General features: G+C 43.5%; 1 protein-coding gene across 5 annotated transcripts in view; it reads left to right on the top strand.

Annotated features, from left to right (window-relative positions):
* The window catches only part of GABRA5 (gamma-aminobutyric acid type A receptor subunit alpha5), a 109,651-nt gene that overhangs the window by 33,063 nt on the left and 59,743 nt on the right, over window positions 1–16,845 (top strand). For all 5 annotated transcript variants that reach the window (XM_053312033.1, XM_053312031.1, XM_053312032.1 and 2 more), the window contains exon 6: window positions 16,707–16,789. In XM_053312033.1, coding sequence (XP_053168008.1) covers window positions 16,707–16,789 — 83 coding nt within the window. The remainder of the gene's footprint in view (window positions 1–16,706; window positions 16,790–16,845) is intronic.

Genomic DNA, 16,845 nt, shown 5'->3' with positions numbered 1-16,845 from the left:
GGAGAATGTGGGTCAGCAAATACCTTTTCCTCACATTCATAAACCATTGTACAAATTGACAAAGACCTTGTTCTGCTAGAGAATAAATACGCCTCACATCAAAAGGCATGAAAAATGTTTCCCTAATTCAAAAGCCAGCTAAAGCTGCCATTACAAATTTAGGCTGAATTTGTTCAGTGATGGAGCTCAGTGCAAAGCCCTGTCTTAGGCTACACCATGCTCCATAATTAGCCACGGAGTAGACCTGAAGGTATTCTGTGAACTGGGCTATGCACACATGTTGTGATGGAATCTGAGTGTGGCACACCTCTGCTAGCCATGTGGAAGGCTGGTCTAGGAGTGCTCTGAATATAGACAGGCGGACAAAAGGGCTGGAAAGACTACCATGTATGCTTGCTCTCCAAGCCCCAATTACAGTGTGAATGGTGATTCTAGGGAACTCTGGAAAAGCTGTTTTTAGAGCTTATTGGTTTAGGTTTGCTATCTGGAATGAGTTTTGTATACATAAACAAGTAATTCATGCATATGTTCACCACACACTCATCTTGCTCTTTATCTTGGGTCATTCTTGAGTCGCTGGCTGACATCCTGACTCATGAAGCATGCACACTTCAAGGGACCAAAGGGATGTGAGGAGAGCCCTTGCATAACTTCTCCTTTCTCTCTGCATGCACACTGTTGTGCGAGAGCCATTGGATTTCCAAGCACCGTTCCCCCTCTTGAAGCACATTGCTGAGGGCCAGTGGTGTGTTTCCAATCATGCCGAGCCCTTCCAGAGTGTGAGCAGTGCTCAGAAGTCTAACTCTTACACAACAGTGCAGGCGGGCAGAAAGAGGGAGTTGCACAAGGGCTCCCCTCCTGCCCCACAGTCCTTTGCAGTGAGCATGTTTTATTAGACAGGAAGTCAGCCACTGTTTTACAGTGAATTTTATTTATTTTTCTCACATGTATATCCTGCTCTTCTTCCAAGGAGCTCAGCATTGTACATGGTTATTTTCATCCTCACAACAACCCTGCGAGGTAGGTTAGGCTGAGAGAGACGTGACTAGCCCAGAGTCACCCATTGAGTTTCATGGTTGAATGGGGATTCAAACTTGGGTCTTCCTGGTCCTAGTCCAACACTCTAATCACTACACTGTGCTGGCTTTTATTCCTGCCCCACCTCTGCATGTCAGTGACCATGCTGTTATTTACTCCCAGTTAGCCCAAATGCAATTCAGCATAAACTGAGATCCCCTGATTATTCAGGAAAACTATGCTGTCTTTTATCCTGCCCCCTTCAGTTATTTTCAGCTATATATATTAGGGCCTGGATGTCAGCGTCTGAAACCGGCTTTATCAGTTGTTAATAACTGACTCATAGTAAACCATACAATCCTTGGGCAGCATCGGGACTGTTAGTCATGACTAAGTCCCACTGAAATCCATGGCTGACATGCTGCACGAAGAATGTAATGTGATCAGTTCTGAACTGCCCATGTGGTTGCAGTACAGGGCTCATCTGCTACTACTTAAAATTGCACTATCACACTTCTGCAGCCGTTGGCAATAACCGTGGAGGTGTGATTCTAGATTTAAGTTTAAGTAAGCCCTTTCCTGCAATACATGTGTTGGAGATGGAATTCCAGTTCATCGACCTTTTGCACCAACTATCCTAATGACTACTAGGGGCATTGGGAGTAGAGGTAATTAGTGAGGGTCTCCTTTCCTGTCCCTTCTTACCTCTAGTCTATGTCCCCTGCTTTGACTCCTCAGGTACTTCCTGTGGTGAGTCAGTCCTTTTCCTTTCCTTCTAGAGAGAAGATGGAAACATTCTCTCTCTCTCTCCCTCCTTATCATTATTTAGCTGACGGATAGGATTAAGTCTTTCCTATCCTAATGTATTTCACCAATAAATTAGTTGTGTAACTTAGACTCTACACAGTGATCTCCATGCATGAATGAGTCATGACTAACGTAAGACTACATCAATCATCTACATGAAACCGCTGGGAAAGACCATCAGGAGATTTGGTGCAGGGTGCTATCAGTATGCTGATGACACCCAAATCTATTTCTCCATGTCAGCATCATTGGGAGAGGGCATAACCTCCCTAAATGCCTGCCTGGAGTCAGTGATGGGCTGGATGAGGGATAACAAACTGAGACTGAATCCAGCTAAGATGGAGGTACTCGTTGTGTGGGGTCGGAACTCGAGAGATGATATTGATCTGCCTGTTCTGGATGGGGTCACACTTCCCCAGAAGGAACAGGTACACAGTCTAGGGGTGCTTCTGGATCCGAGCCTCTCTCTGGTGTCCCAGGTTGAGGTGGTGGCCAGAAGTGCCTTCTATCAGCTTCGGCTGATACGCCAGCTGCGTCCGTTTCTTGAGGTGAATGACCTCAAAACAGTGGTACATCTGCTGGTAACCTCCAGACTGGATTACTGTAATGAGTACTAATGAGGCTGCCCTTGTATGTAGTCCGGAAACTACAGCTGGTCCAGAATGCGGCAGCCAGGCTGGTCTCTGGGTCATCTCGGAGAGACCATATAACTCCTGTATTGCAGGAGCTACACTGGCTGCCGATATGTTTCCGGGCAAAATACAAGGTACTGGTTATAACCTATAAAGCCCTAAACAGTTTGGGCCCTGGGCATTTAAGGGAACGCCTTCTTCTGCATGAACCCCACCGCCCACTGAGATCTGCTGGAGAGGTCCGTCTGCAGCTGCCACCGGCTCGTCTGGTGGCCACTCAGGGATGGGCCTTCTCCGCTGCTGCCCCGGGGCTTTGGAATGCGCTCCCTAGTGAAATAAGAGCCTCCCCATCTCTGACAGCTTTTTAAAAGTCTTTAAAAACACATCTCTTCACCCAGGCTTTTAATTAATGTTTTAATGGTTTTAATGCTGTTTTAAAATATTATTTAAAAAAATTTAAATTGTTGTAATGTCTGTGTTTCCCCTTTTTTGTCTTAAGGAATGTTTTACTTTGTTTTTATTCTGTTGTAAACCGCCCAGAGACGTAAGTTTTGGGTGGTATAAAAATGTTTAAATAAATAAATAAATTGAATGAGTGAATGACCCTCTGGCTGAGATGCTCTGCAATGCAACACAGTCATTTCTGAACTGTCTATGCCCCTGTGGGCATCTAAAGCAACATCCACATTGTTGGGGTTTGTGATTATTTAGCAAAGTGCCACTTTGACTCATTCATTTCAGTGGTGCTTAGTTGTGACAAACTAAACTGGATGCTGCCCCATGTCTTTTAATTTTCAGTTTACAGTATTGATCTCAGGAGGGAAACATTGTGTGAGTAGTTATTGATTCAGAGTTGTCCCATGGTAAGTTTGACCCAATAAGAGAAGTTGACTACCCAGTGATAGCTTTCAGAAAGCTAACCAGAACAATTATGAGGATAGTAAAAGTATAGGTGACAGGAAGAAAAGACGGGGCATTTTCAAATGCTGTTCATTATGTAAGAAGTAATATTGCATGCAACAATAATTTGAAGAACTGCTGCTGAGTGAAAACAGTACACATCCCTACAAACGGAGCATTTATTTATTTACACAGTTATTCCACACTTTGTCCTAGGACTCCAGGACAGTGTAAAAGTGTTTTGTTTTTTTTTAAAGTGACATACTACACATCATCATCATCATCATCATTATTATTATTTTATTATTTTTACATTTATATCCTGCTCTTCCTCCAAGAAGCCCAGAGCGGTGTACTACATACTTGAGTTTCTCCTCACAACAACCCTGTGAAGTAGGTTAGGCTGAGAGAGAAGTGACTGGCCCAGAGTCACCCAGCTAGTTTCACAGCTGAATGGGGATTTGAACTCTGGTCTCCCTGGTCCTAGTCCAGCACTCTAGCCACTACACCACTCTGTGGTAGCAAGCATGACTTGTCCCCTTAGCTAAGCAGGGTCTGCCCTGGTTGCATTTGAATGGGAGACTTGATGTGTGAGCACTGTAAGATATTCCCCTCAGGGGATGAAGCTGCTCTGGGAAGAGCAGAAGGTTTCAAGTTCCCTCCCTGGCTTCTCCAAGATACGGCTGAGAGAGATTCCTGCCTGCACCTGGAGAAGTCGCTGCCAGTCTGTGAAGACAATACTGAGCTAGATAGACCAATGGTCTGACTCAGTATATGGCAGTTTCCTATGTTCCTAAGATGCACCTTGATGTAATGTATTATGGTTTAATATACCAGTCTGATGAAGATAATGAAATTACATGTTACTAATTAGATGTCCATCAAATGCTAGAAATGTATATAGCAATAGCAATAGCAATAGCACTTACATTTATATACCGCTCTATAGCTGGAAGCTCTCTAAGCGGTTTACAATGATTTAGCATATTGCCCCCAACATTCTGGGTACTCATTTTACCGACCTCGGAAGGATGGAAGGCTGAGTCAACCTTGAGCCCCTGGTCAGGATCGAACTTGTAACCTTCTGGTTACAGGGCGGCAGTTTTACCACTGCGCCACCAGGGGCTCATATGGAAGTGAGTCCATAAGGATAGACTGTAGCTGAGTTGGCCGGCAAGTGCTAGCCTGCTGTCCCTTCCCAGGATGGCTTTTCCTTCCTGAGACTCTCACCTCTTCCTGCTGCTTCAACTGCAACATTGGCTGTCATCCAGACTAATTTGTACACAGGGAGTAGTCTTAAGCACTACTTAATTTCAACTGGAGTACTCAGGAGTAACTTAGGCTGGATCTCGGCCATTATCTCAAATCCCTGCCCCCTTCAGTTACATTAGCTACAGCCCCTCCATGTTAATTAGGGGTTTACAAATAGTTGGGAATATGTATAGAATTGGGGCCAAGGGATGCATGAATCCTTACACGATGGAGCAATTTGTATCATACTATCTACTCGGCTCAAATCAACAAGCCCCCATTACCGCAACAGAACCAATAATTTTATTGTTGTTTTTGTTTGTCCCAAACCTTTGAGAACCTGTTCTTGATTTCTAAAACCTGCACTAGCATTCAGTTATTTTCTCCATAGAGTTGCTGTACTGTATGTTGCTCACCTCTGTATATTCAAAGTCACTTGTCCACCTTGGCTTCCAGGCCTGTTATGCACTGCACATCCAGGCCTGGATTTTCCTTATTGCAAAGTTGGTTGCAAGTAGGCCTGTTGGAGCCTGATAATTCGTATCATCTTCTGCGAACCGTGTGGAGGTGACAAGTCACAGAGTACCCGTCTCTGTGCAGTCCTGCACGCTTCTGGTGCAGGGGCCCTCCTTTACAGGAATCAGAGCCCCACACTACCCCAGCCATGGGACATAGCAGGAGGTTGTGTGGGAAATACTGGTTCTTTCAAATGGATTCCCTGCGTTTCCCATGGACACACCTCCTGTCATGCCATCATTGAGGGAGTACAGGGCTCTGATTCCCGTAAAGGAGCCCCGCCCCACTGGATGCACAAAGAGAGGAGAGCTGGTCTTGTGGTAGCAAGCATGACTTGTCCCCATAGCTAAGCTGGGTCTGCCCTGGTTGCATATGAATGGGAGACTTGATGTGTGAGCACTACAAGACATTCCCCTCAGGGGATGAAGCCGCTCTGGGAAGAGCAGAAGGTTTCAAGTTCCCTCCCTGGCTTCTCCAAGATAGGGCTGAGAGAGATTCCTGCCTGCAACCTTGGAGAAGCCACTGCCAGTCTGTGAAGACAATATTGAGCTAGATAGACCAATGGTCTGACTCAGTATATGGCAGTTTCCTATATTCCTATGTTCCTAAAGCAGAGACTGTCATGCTATGAGTGCCTCCACTCACTGCATTCCCAGGAGACTTTGCAGATTTCTTTGAGTTTGTGCTGAAGCATAGCACATGCCTAGTTGCTAGGTGTGCAAATAGGTCTGAGGTGAGAGTGGGGACCAGAGCAATAGTTGCTGATATCATGAAGTTGTTATTATTTTCCTAGACCAAGGGAAGCAGTGCTTTTCCTTAATGTATTTCCTAAGGGGGTGGGTCATATGGAGGCTTTTCCCCAGGTGAAAGATTCCTGTTCGCCTAACATAAGTTACTGCTTTCCCCTCCCTCTCAGCTTTCAGGCAGTGCCTCTCCTGCCTGTGCTGGCAAAAGCAATTTGGAGAAGGCCCAACTGACAGACTGACAGGTACAGATTCACACTGTGGGATCTTATTATAGAAGATTATGGTAAATATACATAGTGCTGCTCCTTGGCACTTGTGACAGATTGCATCTGGTCAGACTCATGACAGATATCCCTTAGCATGAGTTCCGGAAGGAGGTTTCAAATATAACTCCATTGAAAAGCACTGTGTTTTGAGGTGGCGAGAGAGTTTGGCTAATAATGATTGAGTTATGATGCCTCATTCACACATGAATGTTTGATGTGTGATGGATGTTTATCACTTGATGACTGTGTCCATGTCTGAATGAACCCATAGTGGAGAGCTGGTTTAGCACAGCGGCTAAGAGACTGAGCTATGAATTGGGAAGACTCTGGTTCAGATCTTCCCTCAGGTTTGAACTCACTGGGTCTGTATTATGGGAAGAATAATGCTCACTTTCCTTATGGGGTTGGTGTAAGGATTACAAGGTAATACAGATGAAGCACTTGGAACACTCAATAGTACTATGTAAATTCTAATTATTATTATTAGGTCTATTTAATAAGAATAAGACCAAGTAAACCATTAAGTATGACATTATTTAAGTAATCCTAAATACTTACTAGGAGGAAGTAAATAACAAGTTTGGGATCATACTGTTGGATAATTGACCTAGTATTTTATGGAGAGTAAAAATTATAAGCTAATGATTAGGAGTATGACAGTCTTATTCTGTAGCTTGATTGCCAACGAGGACAATACAAAAGGTGCAGCTATGGCATGAATTTAAGGTTGTAAGTTTCTTCTCTTCCCCTAGAGGGGAGCATTGTCTGTATCTAAATGTAGAATTAGCTGCTTCAGAAATAACAAAATCTCCAATGTTTACAAAACAAAAGGGACATCTCCAGTATTTGCAGTCTATAAAGTTGTCCTGTAAGTTTGCATATGAAAAAATAATAATGATGAGATTTGTTAACATTTCTGTCTAATATAGTAGAATGGAATACTGTACAACAAATGCAATTGAGAAACTGGGGGCTAAGAAAAGATCTTTACCAATTTGTTACATAAGGCTAAGAGGACACTGATTAAGCTGGTCTCTTTTCTTGCAAAGGAAATTACTATCATTCACTGAATTATAAACTGAGGCAGTAAAGTAATGCTTTGTTGAGTTTAAAAGTTCCCTGTATGGGCATTTGTTTGCTATTGAATAAGATCTAAATAAAGCTATATTTTAAATAATGACCTTAGCATTAACTAAGTATTCCATGCCATTGCAAAGAAGAGTATCTTACTTGCCTTAATTACCTTTTTGTGAATACTCTGCCAAATTCTATTTTTAAAAATGCAGGAAAGTAAGTGTAATATAATACTACCCACTTGATGGCAGCACAGCCTCATCTTTGATCACGCAGACAGAGCCCAACAGCTGTGCTTATTAATAGAGAAGAAACACTTCATATTCCATTAGGCTTTGCTCAGTTTGTGTCATTTATGTATATACGTATAATGTCCAGAATCAGGTGCACTTCCGTTTAAATTCCTATAAAGCATTTTATCAGAAAATGAATTAGTGTGGAATTAAGGGGCTATTTTTAGAGCCGCTGTAGTACAGTCAGGATTTTTCTCCCCTTTTGAAAACTTCTCTTAATTTTAAATCTGGTTGGTTCTCTGGAGAGACAAACTAGCATGCCAGATGTTTTCCCTGCACAGCTGTGTAATCCCTTGTAGGATACAAGGGTGACTAGCCCAGCTGCACTTCAATAAGCACAGCCATTGTTCCCCTCAATAGCTGCTCCAAGGAAGCCCTTTATATTTAATCAGCCCTCCCCCCACCTGCACACACACCCTGCCCTGCGTTTGCTTCAACTTGTTATTAGTCTTTGGATAACACCTGATGTAATTGTGGAAAATGAGGAGGCTGAACTAAAATGAAAGATGTTGACATGAATATGTTGTGCTCTAAAGTGGCTCTCAGTGACCATGTTTGGGGCTTGAGAAGAGAACAAAGCTAGCCTGATCCTAGCAGAAATTAGGCAATGGGGTGGAAGGAAGTTGTTAGTCACCTGTGCTCAAAAATGTGATTTTCATATCATGGTGGTTCACACTGAACATCCACAGCAGCGGAAGATCAAGAGGTTCTGTGAAAATACCCCAGAGTGTGGCTTTCTCTCTCTTTCTCAACCATGCTGTAAACAGAGTGGTAAAAAAAGCCAAACAGGCTTAGAATGTAATGGCCCTTTGCTAACACATCTACATGTTGGCTGGTCTACTGTGTTCAATGTGTCTGCTGAGGATTTTACTGGAAGGCCTGGTCTCTTTGCAGCTGCCTGTGCTTTAGTTTGTCACTGGAGTGTACCATCAGAAGTAGCTGGGAGGATAGGTACCTTTTCTTCTGGGGTGATCCTGTGCGCAGGTGAATAACCAGCTATAAATCCCTCACCCTACACTTGAAATTGGACTCGTATGCAATAAGACTGGAAGCCTTCTTCCTATATGTGGATCCCATAGGAGCTTGGAGGCATTCTATGATGACAAGTTAAGGAAAAGGAGGAGGTAAGAATAACCCCATCACAATTTCAGTGGCTAAATTTGCGTTTATTTTATATGTCACAGGGCTAGTGGTGAGCATCTTTTGCCCATTATAAAAAGAGGATTTGTGCAGGAAAGCTTTAGTTGTTAACATCTAGGTACTAGTTACTGTTTATGGGATATCTGCACTGCTGCTATCCTGTATAAGGAGAGTATAGGGTGAGCAGTTTGTTTTTACAGTCATTTATAGCTGTGTAGCAATAATCAATTCACAGGTTTGACCTGGTTTAGGGCTGTTCCTAGCACCTAAGGACTTCTCAATAGTTATTGAGATTGGTGGGATTTTGTCATGACAAAAAAAATCCAAACATCACACCAAGTGAGTTCAGATCCAGATCCAAGAATTCAGAAGGGAAATTTCACATATCTGGGCACATTAAATTTTATTTATTTATTTTTATTTTTACATTTATATTTCACCCTTCCTCCAAGGAGCTCAGAGCGATGTACATAGTTAGGTTTCTTCTCACAACACCCCTGTGAGGTAAGTTAGGCTGAAAGAGAATTGACTGGCCCAGAGTCATCCAGCAAGTATCATGGCTGAATGGGGATTTAAACTCAGGTCTCCCTGGTCCTAGTCTAGCACTCTAACCACTACACCATGACATAACCCCTGCTAACTTGGCAAAGAGGCACCTTTAAACATGGTGATTCTCTTTATTTAGCGGGGGAGAGTAACTGGCCCTGTCCACCCCCAGCACACTACCTCCAGTGACTGTTGCTGGTGTGTATCTTGTGGTTTTTTTTTAGAATGTGAGCCCTTTGGGGGCAGGGATCCATCTTATATATTTATTATTTATCTGTGTAAACTGCCATGAGCCATTTTTGGAAAGGTGCTATAGAAATTGAATGACTGAATAAATAATAAATAATAATTTGGCAATGAGGATCAGCCGGGAGGAGGTTTGTGGGGAGAGTGGGCTTAGCCTGCTCTCCCTGCAGAAGATCAAGCCATCAGCCCTAGGTGGCCAGATCAGCCATCCACACGACTGCCGGCTCTGCCACGGAACCGCAGGGGGCTGTGGGGATCAGGGGCCACATGGCCCCTGGAAGTTCTAGGATGCCGAGCGTGAGCACGTGGGGCATTCTGGAGAGACCCCCAAGCCTGGGAGGCTGCTTGCAGCCTCCCAGTCAAAGGTCTACTCATGTGTTGCCATGTGCAGTGGCAGCACATGAGCAAAAAGAGGAGGTTAATGGAGTGCTTGCTCCGTTAACCTCCTCTTAGGGGAGGGGTATTTAGGGCGGTTAGCTGCTGGGAGCTGCGTGGCTCCCGTTGCAGCACACGATTGCCCCAAAGCAGGCTAGGCTCCCTTAGCCCCCTTTTGGGTGAACGTGAGAATCGCCTCATTGTCTGTTTGATTTAGGAGGACCAAAGGAGGCTAGGGCTCATGTGCCTTTCATAGTGCCATACTGGAGGGATTTAATCAGATGCAGCGTGCTACGCAAGCATTTCCTGACCCCTGTCAGCGGCACCCCTTGATGTGGAGAAGGAGGTGGGAAAACACACTGTGCGATGACATCAGGTCATGGGGTCAGTTCTGCACCAGTGGGCGGGGATACTTCATTATGGAGCTGCCATTCCTGTGCAGCCTGACCCTGTATGGGTTCCCTTCTTTCTTCTGATATGGGGTCTTAAGCCAGTGGTAGTGGGGTTTGTGTCTATGGGGCTTGGTAGGGCTCGTGTTCCCTTTTCTGCCTTGATAAGATAAAGGATTTGGCTCAGTAGTGCAAGGTCCTCTGTAATAACAATGCTAAATCACCCACTGTGCTGAAGGAGGCACCTGCTAACAATAATGAGAACAATACTTTGCACTTGTGCAGCTCCTGCCATTAAAGATTTTGAAAGCTCTTCAGAAAAACATACAAATAGTAATTAAGCCTCATCACAGCTCTGCAGTAGCAAAGTAGTAATGATCACGTTTTTTCTAAGGATCACGTTTTTTCACACACTTTGTGGCTGCAAGCAGGAAATTAACAGAAGATCCCGATTCTGAATTCGGGGATTGCATTGCATTGCTGAATTCAGATTGCTGAATTCGGGGACTGCATATTGTACATATGCCCAATAACCGGAGGGTGCAGCACATCAAGGAATTGCCGAGTACAGGCTGCTGAGCGCTAGAAGAGAGACAGAGTAAACACCGTCCAATGGATGAAATTCACCATCCTACAGAAGTGGTGACCCTTTGGGAGTTGTTTTCCAGCCTACTAGACGGCCATAACAGGGCTTGCACTGCTTAAAAGGGACTTAACCCTGCCAAAAGGAAAGCAGGGAAGATTTGATCAAATTAAAGAAAAGTGGATCACTTCAGGTATGCATATTCCAAACAGTAGACAGAATATAAAAACAATTTTTTTGGGCTAAATTCTATCACCTCATCTTTTGTGTTGCTTTCATAACTATTTGCTCTACAAGCACGAAAATAATATACGGATGATTCATATAAGAAATATGGATATTCATATAAGGAATCTTATAAAAGTAGGTAGTGATGAATTCTTGTAATTCCTATGTGAAAATGTGTGTGAAATGTTTTGTAAGCATCCTAGTAGACACGTATGGTGTGGATACGTGGTTCAGACTTGATGTGTGATCCAGCCACAACGAAGCAGTTGTGAATCCTACTTATTTCCGCTGGAGAAAGTTAAACTGGATACACATTTAATATTCTGTTCGCTAACATAAGTTTTTGTTTGATGAAACTTTTATATAATTTTTAAAGAATGCTCTCTGCTATTATATTTAGGTAGCCAGATGTCTTTGTTAAAATATAGGCTCAGGCCTCACAGGAACATGGAGGTGGGCTCCATTGTCCATAACCTGTTTGCCAAATGCTGACTTTTGGATTGTTTTCTCTTTGATATAGCTGTTGTTACCTCATGTCCTATCCACACCATACACATGCAAGGTGTAGATGATAAGCTTTGACCTTGAGAAAGAGCATTAAGTAGTTTTCAAGAATTATGCACCATTGAGTGTAGTAGTGTCTTTCATTTCTTTTATAGATGCAATTTTTCTGGGTTGTACCCAGATCAATAGGACTTCACTGTGCCTAACCTACTTTGCATCCTTAATTATTTGAATACCATTTTACTTGGCTATATGAGTTTCCTAAGGGCCAGACACCCTTCATTCTTCCATTTACTATTTAGAATTAATTAGTTACTGAAAGGCTGCAATTCATATTTTACTGAAACCATTTCCCTGTGATTGATTCTGATGAGGTACCGGTCATGTTTGGATGAAGGAGTCATGTGAGATAGCAGGACCACATGGGAAATACTTGTGCTATCACTGCATCTCCCTGGAGACCAGCAGCCATCCAGAAAATTTAGCCCCATCGTGTTCAGGAAGAGAGTCCCCCCCCCCGCCCCACACCTTTGACTCTTTCCTTGTGGAACTCCCTCCTCTAAAGGAGCTCACCCGGACGTTTTTCACACGGGGCTTTTAGGAACATAGGAAGCTGCCTTATAATGAGTCAGACCATTCAGGGCTGTCCTTAGAGAGCCCTGGCAGGGTGCGGGGCCCGGGGGAAATCAGCCAGTGCAGGGCCCTCTTCCAGTTAATTCTAATGGAGGTTAAAAGAGCAGGGCCCAGGGCGGTCGCCCTGCTTGCCATGCCCTAAGGACAGCCCTGAGACCATTGGTCCATCTAGCTCAGTATCGTCTACACAGATTGGCAGCAGCTTCTCCAAGGTTGCAGGCAGGTGTCTCTCTCAGCCCTATCTTGAAGATACCAGGGAGGGAGCTTGGAACCTGTATGCATGCGGATGCTCTTCCCAGAGTGGCCCCATCTCCTAAGAGGAATATCTGACAGTGCTCATACATGTAGTCACCCATTCAAATGCACACCAGGGTGAACCCTGCTTAGCAAAGGGGACAATTCATGCTTGCTAGCACAAGACCAGTTCTCCTCTTTTAAAGCCCTTTAACTTGCATCACCTCTGGAATAGAGGGGGTGCATTCACATATTGGCCAGATTTACCCCGAAGTCCCTGCGAGTTATTGGGGAGTAGTTCACACACCATTCGGGTTTGTCACTGCACGTTAGTGTGTAGCCCGATTTATATCTGGAGTTTAAAAAAAAATCCATGATTTGCGTCGGTTTTGGGGGACAACTTAGAGTTCACAGTAAAGCCTCCTATTAAACTCATGGTAAAGCCTACTGTGTGTAAAAGTCCCTGGTGCCTTTGTTGCTTTCTTTCAGGCACCTCGGCCTTTCCCAGATGGCAACTTAACTTGTTTCCACCACAGGGAGGGTGGGTGTGTATTCACATATCGGCCAGATTTACATTGAAGTTTGTTTGAGATATTGGAGAGCACTCCATACACTATTCGAGTTTTTCCCTGCACACTGGAGCTCAGCCTACATTATGTCTGTGGTAACAAAAATCCACTATTTAAATCATTTTTTCAGGCTAATTTGAAATATCTGATATATCCTGAGATTTCTTCCAAGATGTATGGAGGGGCCATACTGATAAACCACCTTTTCTTAAAGCCTCTCTTTAAAAACATTTTTAAATAAAACATTTGCTCGGTGACCTTGTGGAATTTCAACTGCCAGAAGAGGGAGCAATTCAACAGCTCATCTTGTCGAGTTTCCACAAGACTCACTGCCTGAAGGGCAGAGAGAGAGAGAGAGAGAGAGAGAGAGAGATTTCTTTGGGGGTGGGTCTTGCAGAAGTTGCAATTTTTAAAAAAAAAATTAGCAGTCCTTCACACAGAAGGAAGGGGAAGCAGCCGGGCTGCAGCTGGGAGTTTTGGTGATAGCAACCACTACCTGGGCTACCCAACTGGTAAGTGTCAGTGAGAAGCAAAGCCCAATGCCAGGAGCACGTGCCTGTCCCGTCTCCTGATAAGGATGCAGCACCCACAGCAGACCCTGCAGGGAAAGGAGGTAGAAAGATGGGTGGGCACTCAGCAGGAATGTTGGGAGAATCCCTCCTGGAGTGGTGGCAGGAGGAAGATGGGTTGCCCCAGTGGCCAAGATGGGAAAGCTTTCCCTCCAATCTGTGCATGTTGACTTGAGAGCAAGCAGTATGAATGGTGCCCAGAAAAAATTCAGAAGGAACTGAGAGGAAGAGCATCAAAGCAGCCCTGTGCAAATGGCTCCAAGGTTTCTTCAAATTAATTTTATTGTGATTATATGCGGTTAATAGATAACCTCATAACTCACTCTAGAATACCCGTCTGAATCCCACAGTTAAGTTTGCTGTCTGGGAAAGGCCCAAGCCAAGTCTGTCATCTTCTCTGAGGCCTCTTCGTGTCCTTAAGGCTTTTATCTGCTAATTGGTGTTAGCTCTGTGAATGGTTTAGATCTTTTCAATGTGCTGTTTTAATTGCTGCTGCTGTGTTGTTGTGGTTTTACTACTGCTTTTATAATGCTGGCATCCTTGGATGAAGAGCAGTGCAGAAATTTGTGAAATAAAATAATGTAAAATATTCAAGACAATGAAATCCCAGAACCCAAACACACACAAAAATTCACCAACCACCACCACCACAACCATGCACTTAAGAAACCATTTTAATGGGCTGTTGGCTGCCACTTAATATTGAGTCACAATAGTGAATGAGAATAGCAGGAAACCAAATGTACACTGGGAATATGGTTCAGTAGTTTAGGAACCTGAATGAGGTTTAAAAAAAAAAAATTGCACTGCTCAACATCCTGAGTAAAACTGAGTTTGCGCAACTAAACAAAGTTGTGATAGTTCAAGAAGATTGCACAGGTGTGCTAAAATCACGGGGATTTTCAGAATTGTGCTATTGTGCAAAAGTTCCCTGAAAAACATATTAGGCACAGTGTTCCCTCTAAGGTATGCACATGTTAGCGCGCTCACAAGTTTTTTGATGTCTGCTCAGTAAATATTTGATCCCGCTCAAGTTGAATCAGGAAGGCCCCACTCTGAATGCATGTGCGCGCACACTGCCTTGATACTGCCGCCCAGAACAAAACTTATTCCACACACAGATGAAAGAAATTAGCGAGAACACTGATTAGGCATGCCACAGGTTGTGCACCATGTTGTGGAAGTGTAAACATGTTTGCACTAGTGCAACACTAGTCTGGAATGATGCAAGCTGGAGGTTGTACTCCCCTTGAAAGAGCAAGTGTACAGCTTGGGGGTGCTACTGGACCCAGCTTTGCTTTTTTTTGGAAGCTCAGGTGGAGGTGGTAGCCAGGGGTGCCTTTGCAAGCTTCCGCTAGTACTCCAGCGGTGTCCCTTTCTCGAAGATCTGGCCACAGTTAACAATGCCTTAGTCATGTTGCAGCTGGATTACTGCATTGTGCTCTATGAGGGGTTTCCCTTGAAGATTATTCGGAAACTTCTGTTGGTGCAGAATGCGGCTGCCAGGGTTCTCTCTTGAACTGCTCATTTGGAGCATATTACACCTATTCTGAAAGAGCTGCACTGGTTGCCAATTTGTTTTTGGATCCAATTCAAGGTGCTGGTTCTTACCTTTAAAGCCCTTAATGGTTTGGGCCCTGGATGCATGAGGGACCGCCTGTTTCCAAGAATTTCTGCCTGCCCAGCAAGAGTGTCAGAGGGGCCTTTGCTCTGTGTGCTGACATTGAGAGAGGCTAAGTTGCCGTGTACACAGGACAGGGCCTTCTCTGTTGTTGCCCCTAGGCTCTGGAATGCTCTCCCAGTGAATGTTTGCTTTCTGATGTCTGTCGTTGCTTTTAAAAAAACAACTCAAGACTCTTTTATTTACTCAGGCTTTTACCTCTTAGAAGCTGCCAGGTTTTCTCAGCTTTCATGCTTTTGTTTGTTTTTAAATTGTTTTTTGGGTGTGTTCATGGTTTCTAATGTTGAATTTAAGATTTTAAATGTAACCTTTATGGAATTTTATTGTATTTTATATTTTGTAAACTGCCTTGCAATACATTATGAAAACTGAAAAACAAAAAAACAAAAAAAATCCTCCAGATTTAGTGCAACAGCCTTGCGCTAGGACAGGATTAATCCAGATGTTGGCTGTTGTTTTTACCCTTTTGGATTATTTTTGATAATTTTATACTCATCTATCATTATTAGCCTTAACCCACAGCATTATTCGATTTTTTAAAAAAGAGAAACAAGAATAGATTTGACCAAGAAATACAGCATTCTTCTCTGGGATTTCTCTCTTTTTAAAGTTTCAGTAATGCCACATATCTTTGTGCATGAAGCTCAGGGGAAGACTGTTCCTTTCTGCAGAGTAATGCTGCTTCCCAAGGCTGTGTGTTTTTATTACCTTCTGGAATAAATATTACATGGTTCTTAGTGTTGTACTGAGCAGTTCAAGGGTACGGTTACCAATTCACTTTGGATAAATGGATCGGGGAAGCAGAGATGGGGAAGATATATAGACGGATGGCTCAGTGAATGAGGGGGAAAGTGGGGTAGAACCAAGGACTAAAGCAGGGGTACACCGTTTAAATGCCCTGGTGGGCTGAAACCAACTGTGACTTGGTGTGGCGGTGCTGAGGTCAACTTTAAAGTTAAAGACTAATTAAAATTAGTAAGGTAATTAATTAAAATAGTTAATTCTATCTAATTTTTAATAGCTAGGGGAGGGTGGACCTGACTTTACAGCCCCAACTGCCTTACCATGGGCAGCTCTTGTAAGCCACCACCCAGGCAGTTTCCATGAATGGTGGGATTACCACAGGGCTCTATAGACTCTCCAGTAGGGATGTGTGGACTGGTCCGGCGGTTTGGTCCGGGGCTTCGGGATCAAACATCCCTAGTCAATACATATGACTAAATATCATGAGGAAATAACAAAAACGATTAAGTTGGATGTATTGGAGGTGGAGCGTTGCTTAATACAAAGAAAGATTAGAGAGAAAATTAGATTAGAGAAATGTTTGTTTTAAAAATGCTTTTAACAACACTTTTAACAACGTTTTACAAGGTATTATCTGTTTTTACATAATAAATTTGAAGGTCTTAAAGGAGTACTTATGACAGCACTGTTAACATGATACAGAGGCAATTCTGTGTAAATCAAAAGAAAGACTTGAGTTGTTTCTCTTTTTTTGTTCTGGCAGATTGACCATCTCTGCTGAATGCCCCATGCAGCTTGAAGACTTTCCCATGGATGCCCATGCTTGTCCATTAAAATTTGGAAGCTGTAAGTATTCCCTTAATACATTTCTTGGGCTTACAGATTCAGTCAAGGCAGTTTAA

This window comes from Hemicordylus capensis, chromosome 3 (assembly GCF_027244095.1).
Source record: "Hemicordylus capensis ecotype Gifberg chromosome 3, rHemCap1.1.pri, whole genome shotgun sequence".
Classification (NCBI taxonomy): domain Eukaryota; kingdom Metazoa; phylum Chordata; class Lepidosauria; order Squamata; family Cordylidae; genus Hemicordylus; species Hemicordylus capensis.
This window is presented reverse-complemented; position numbering and strand designations above follow the sequence as displayed.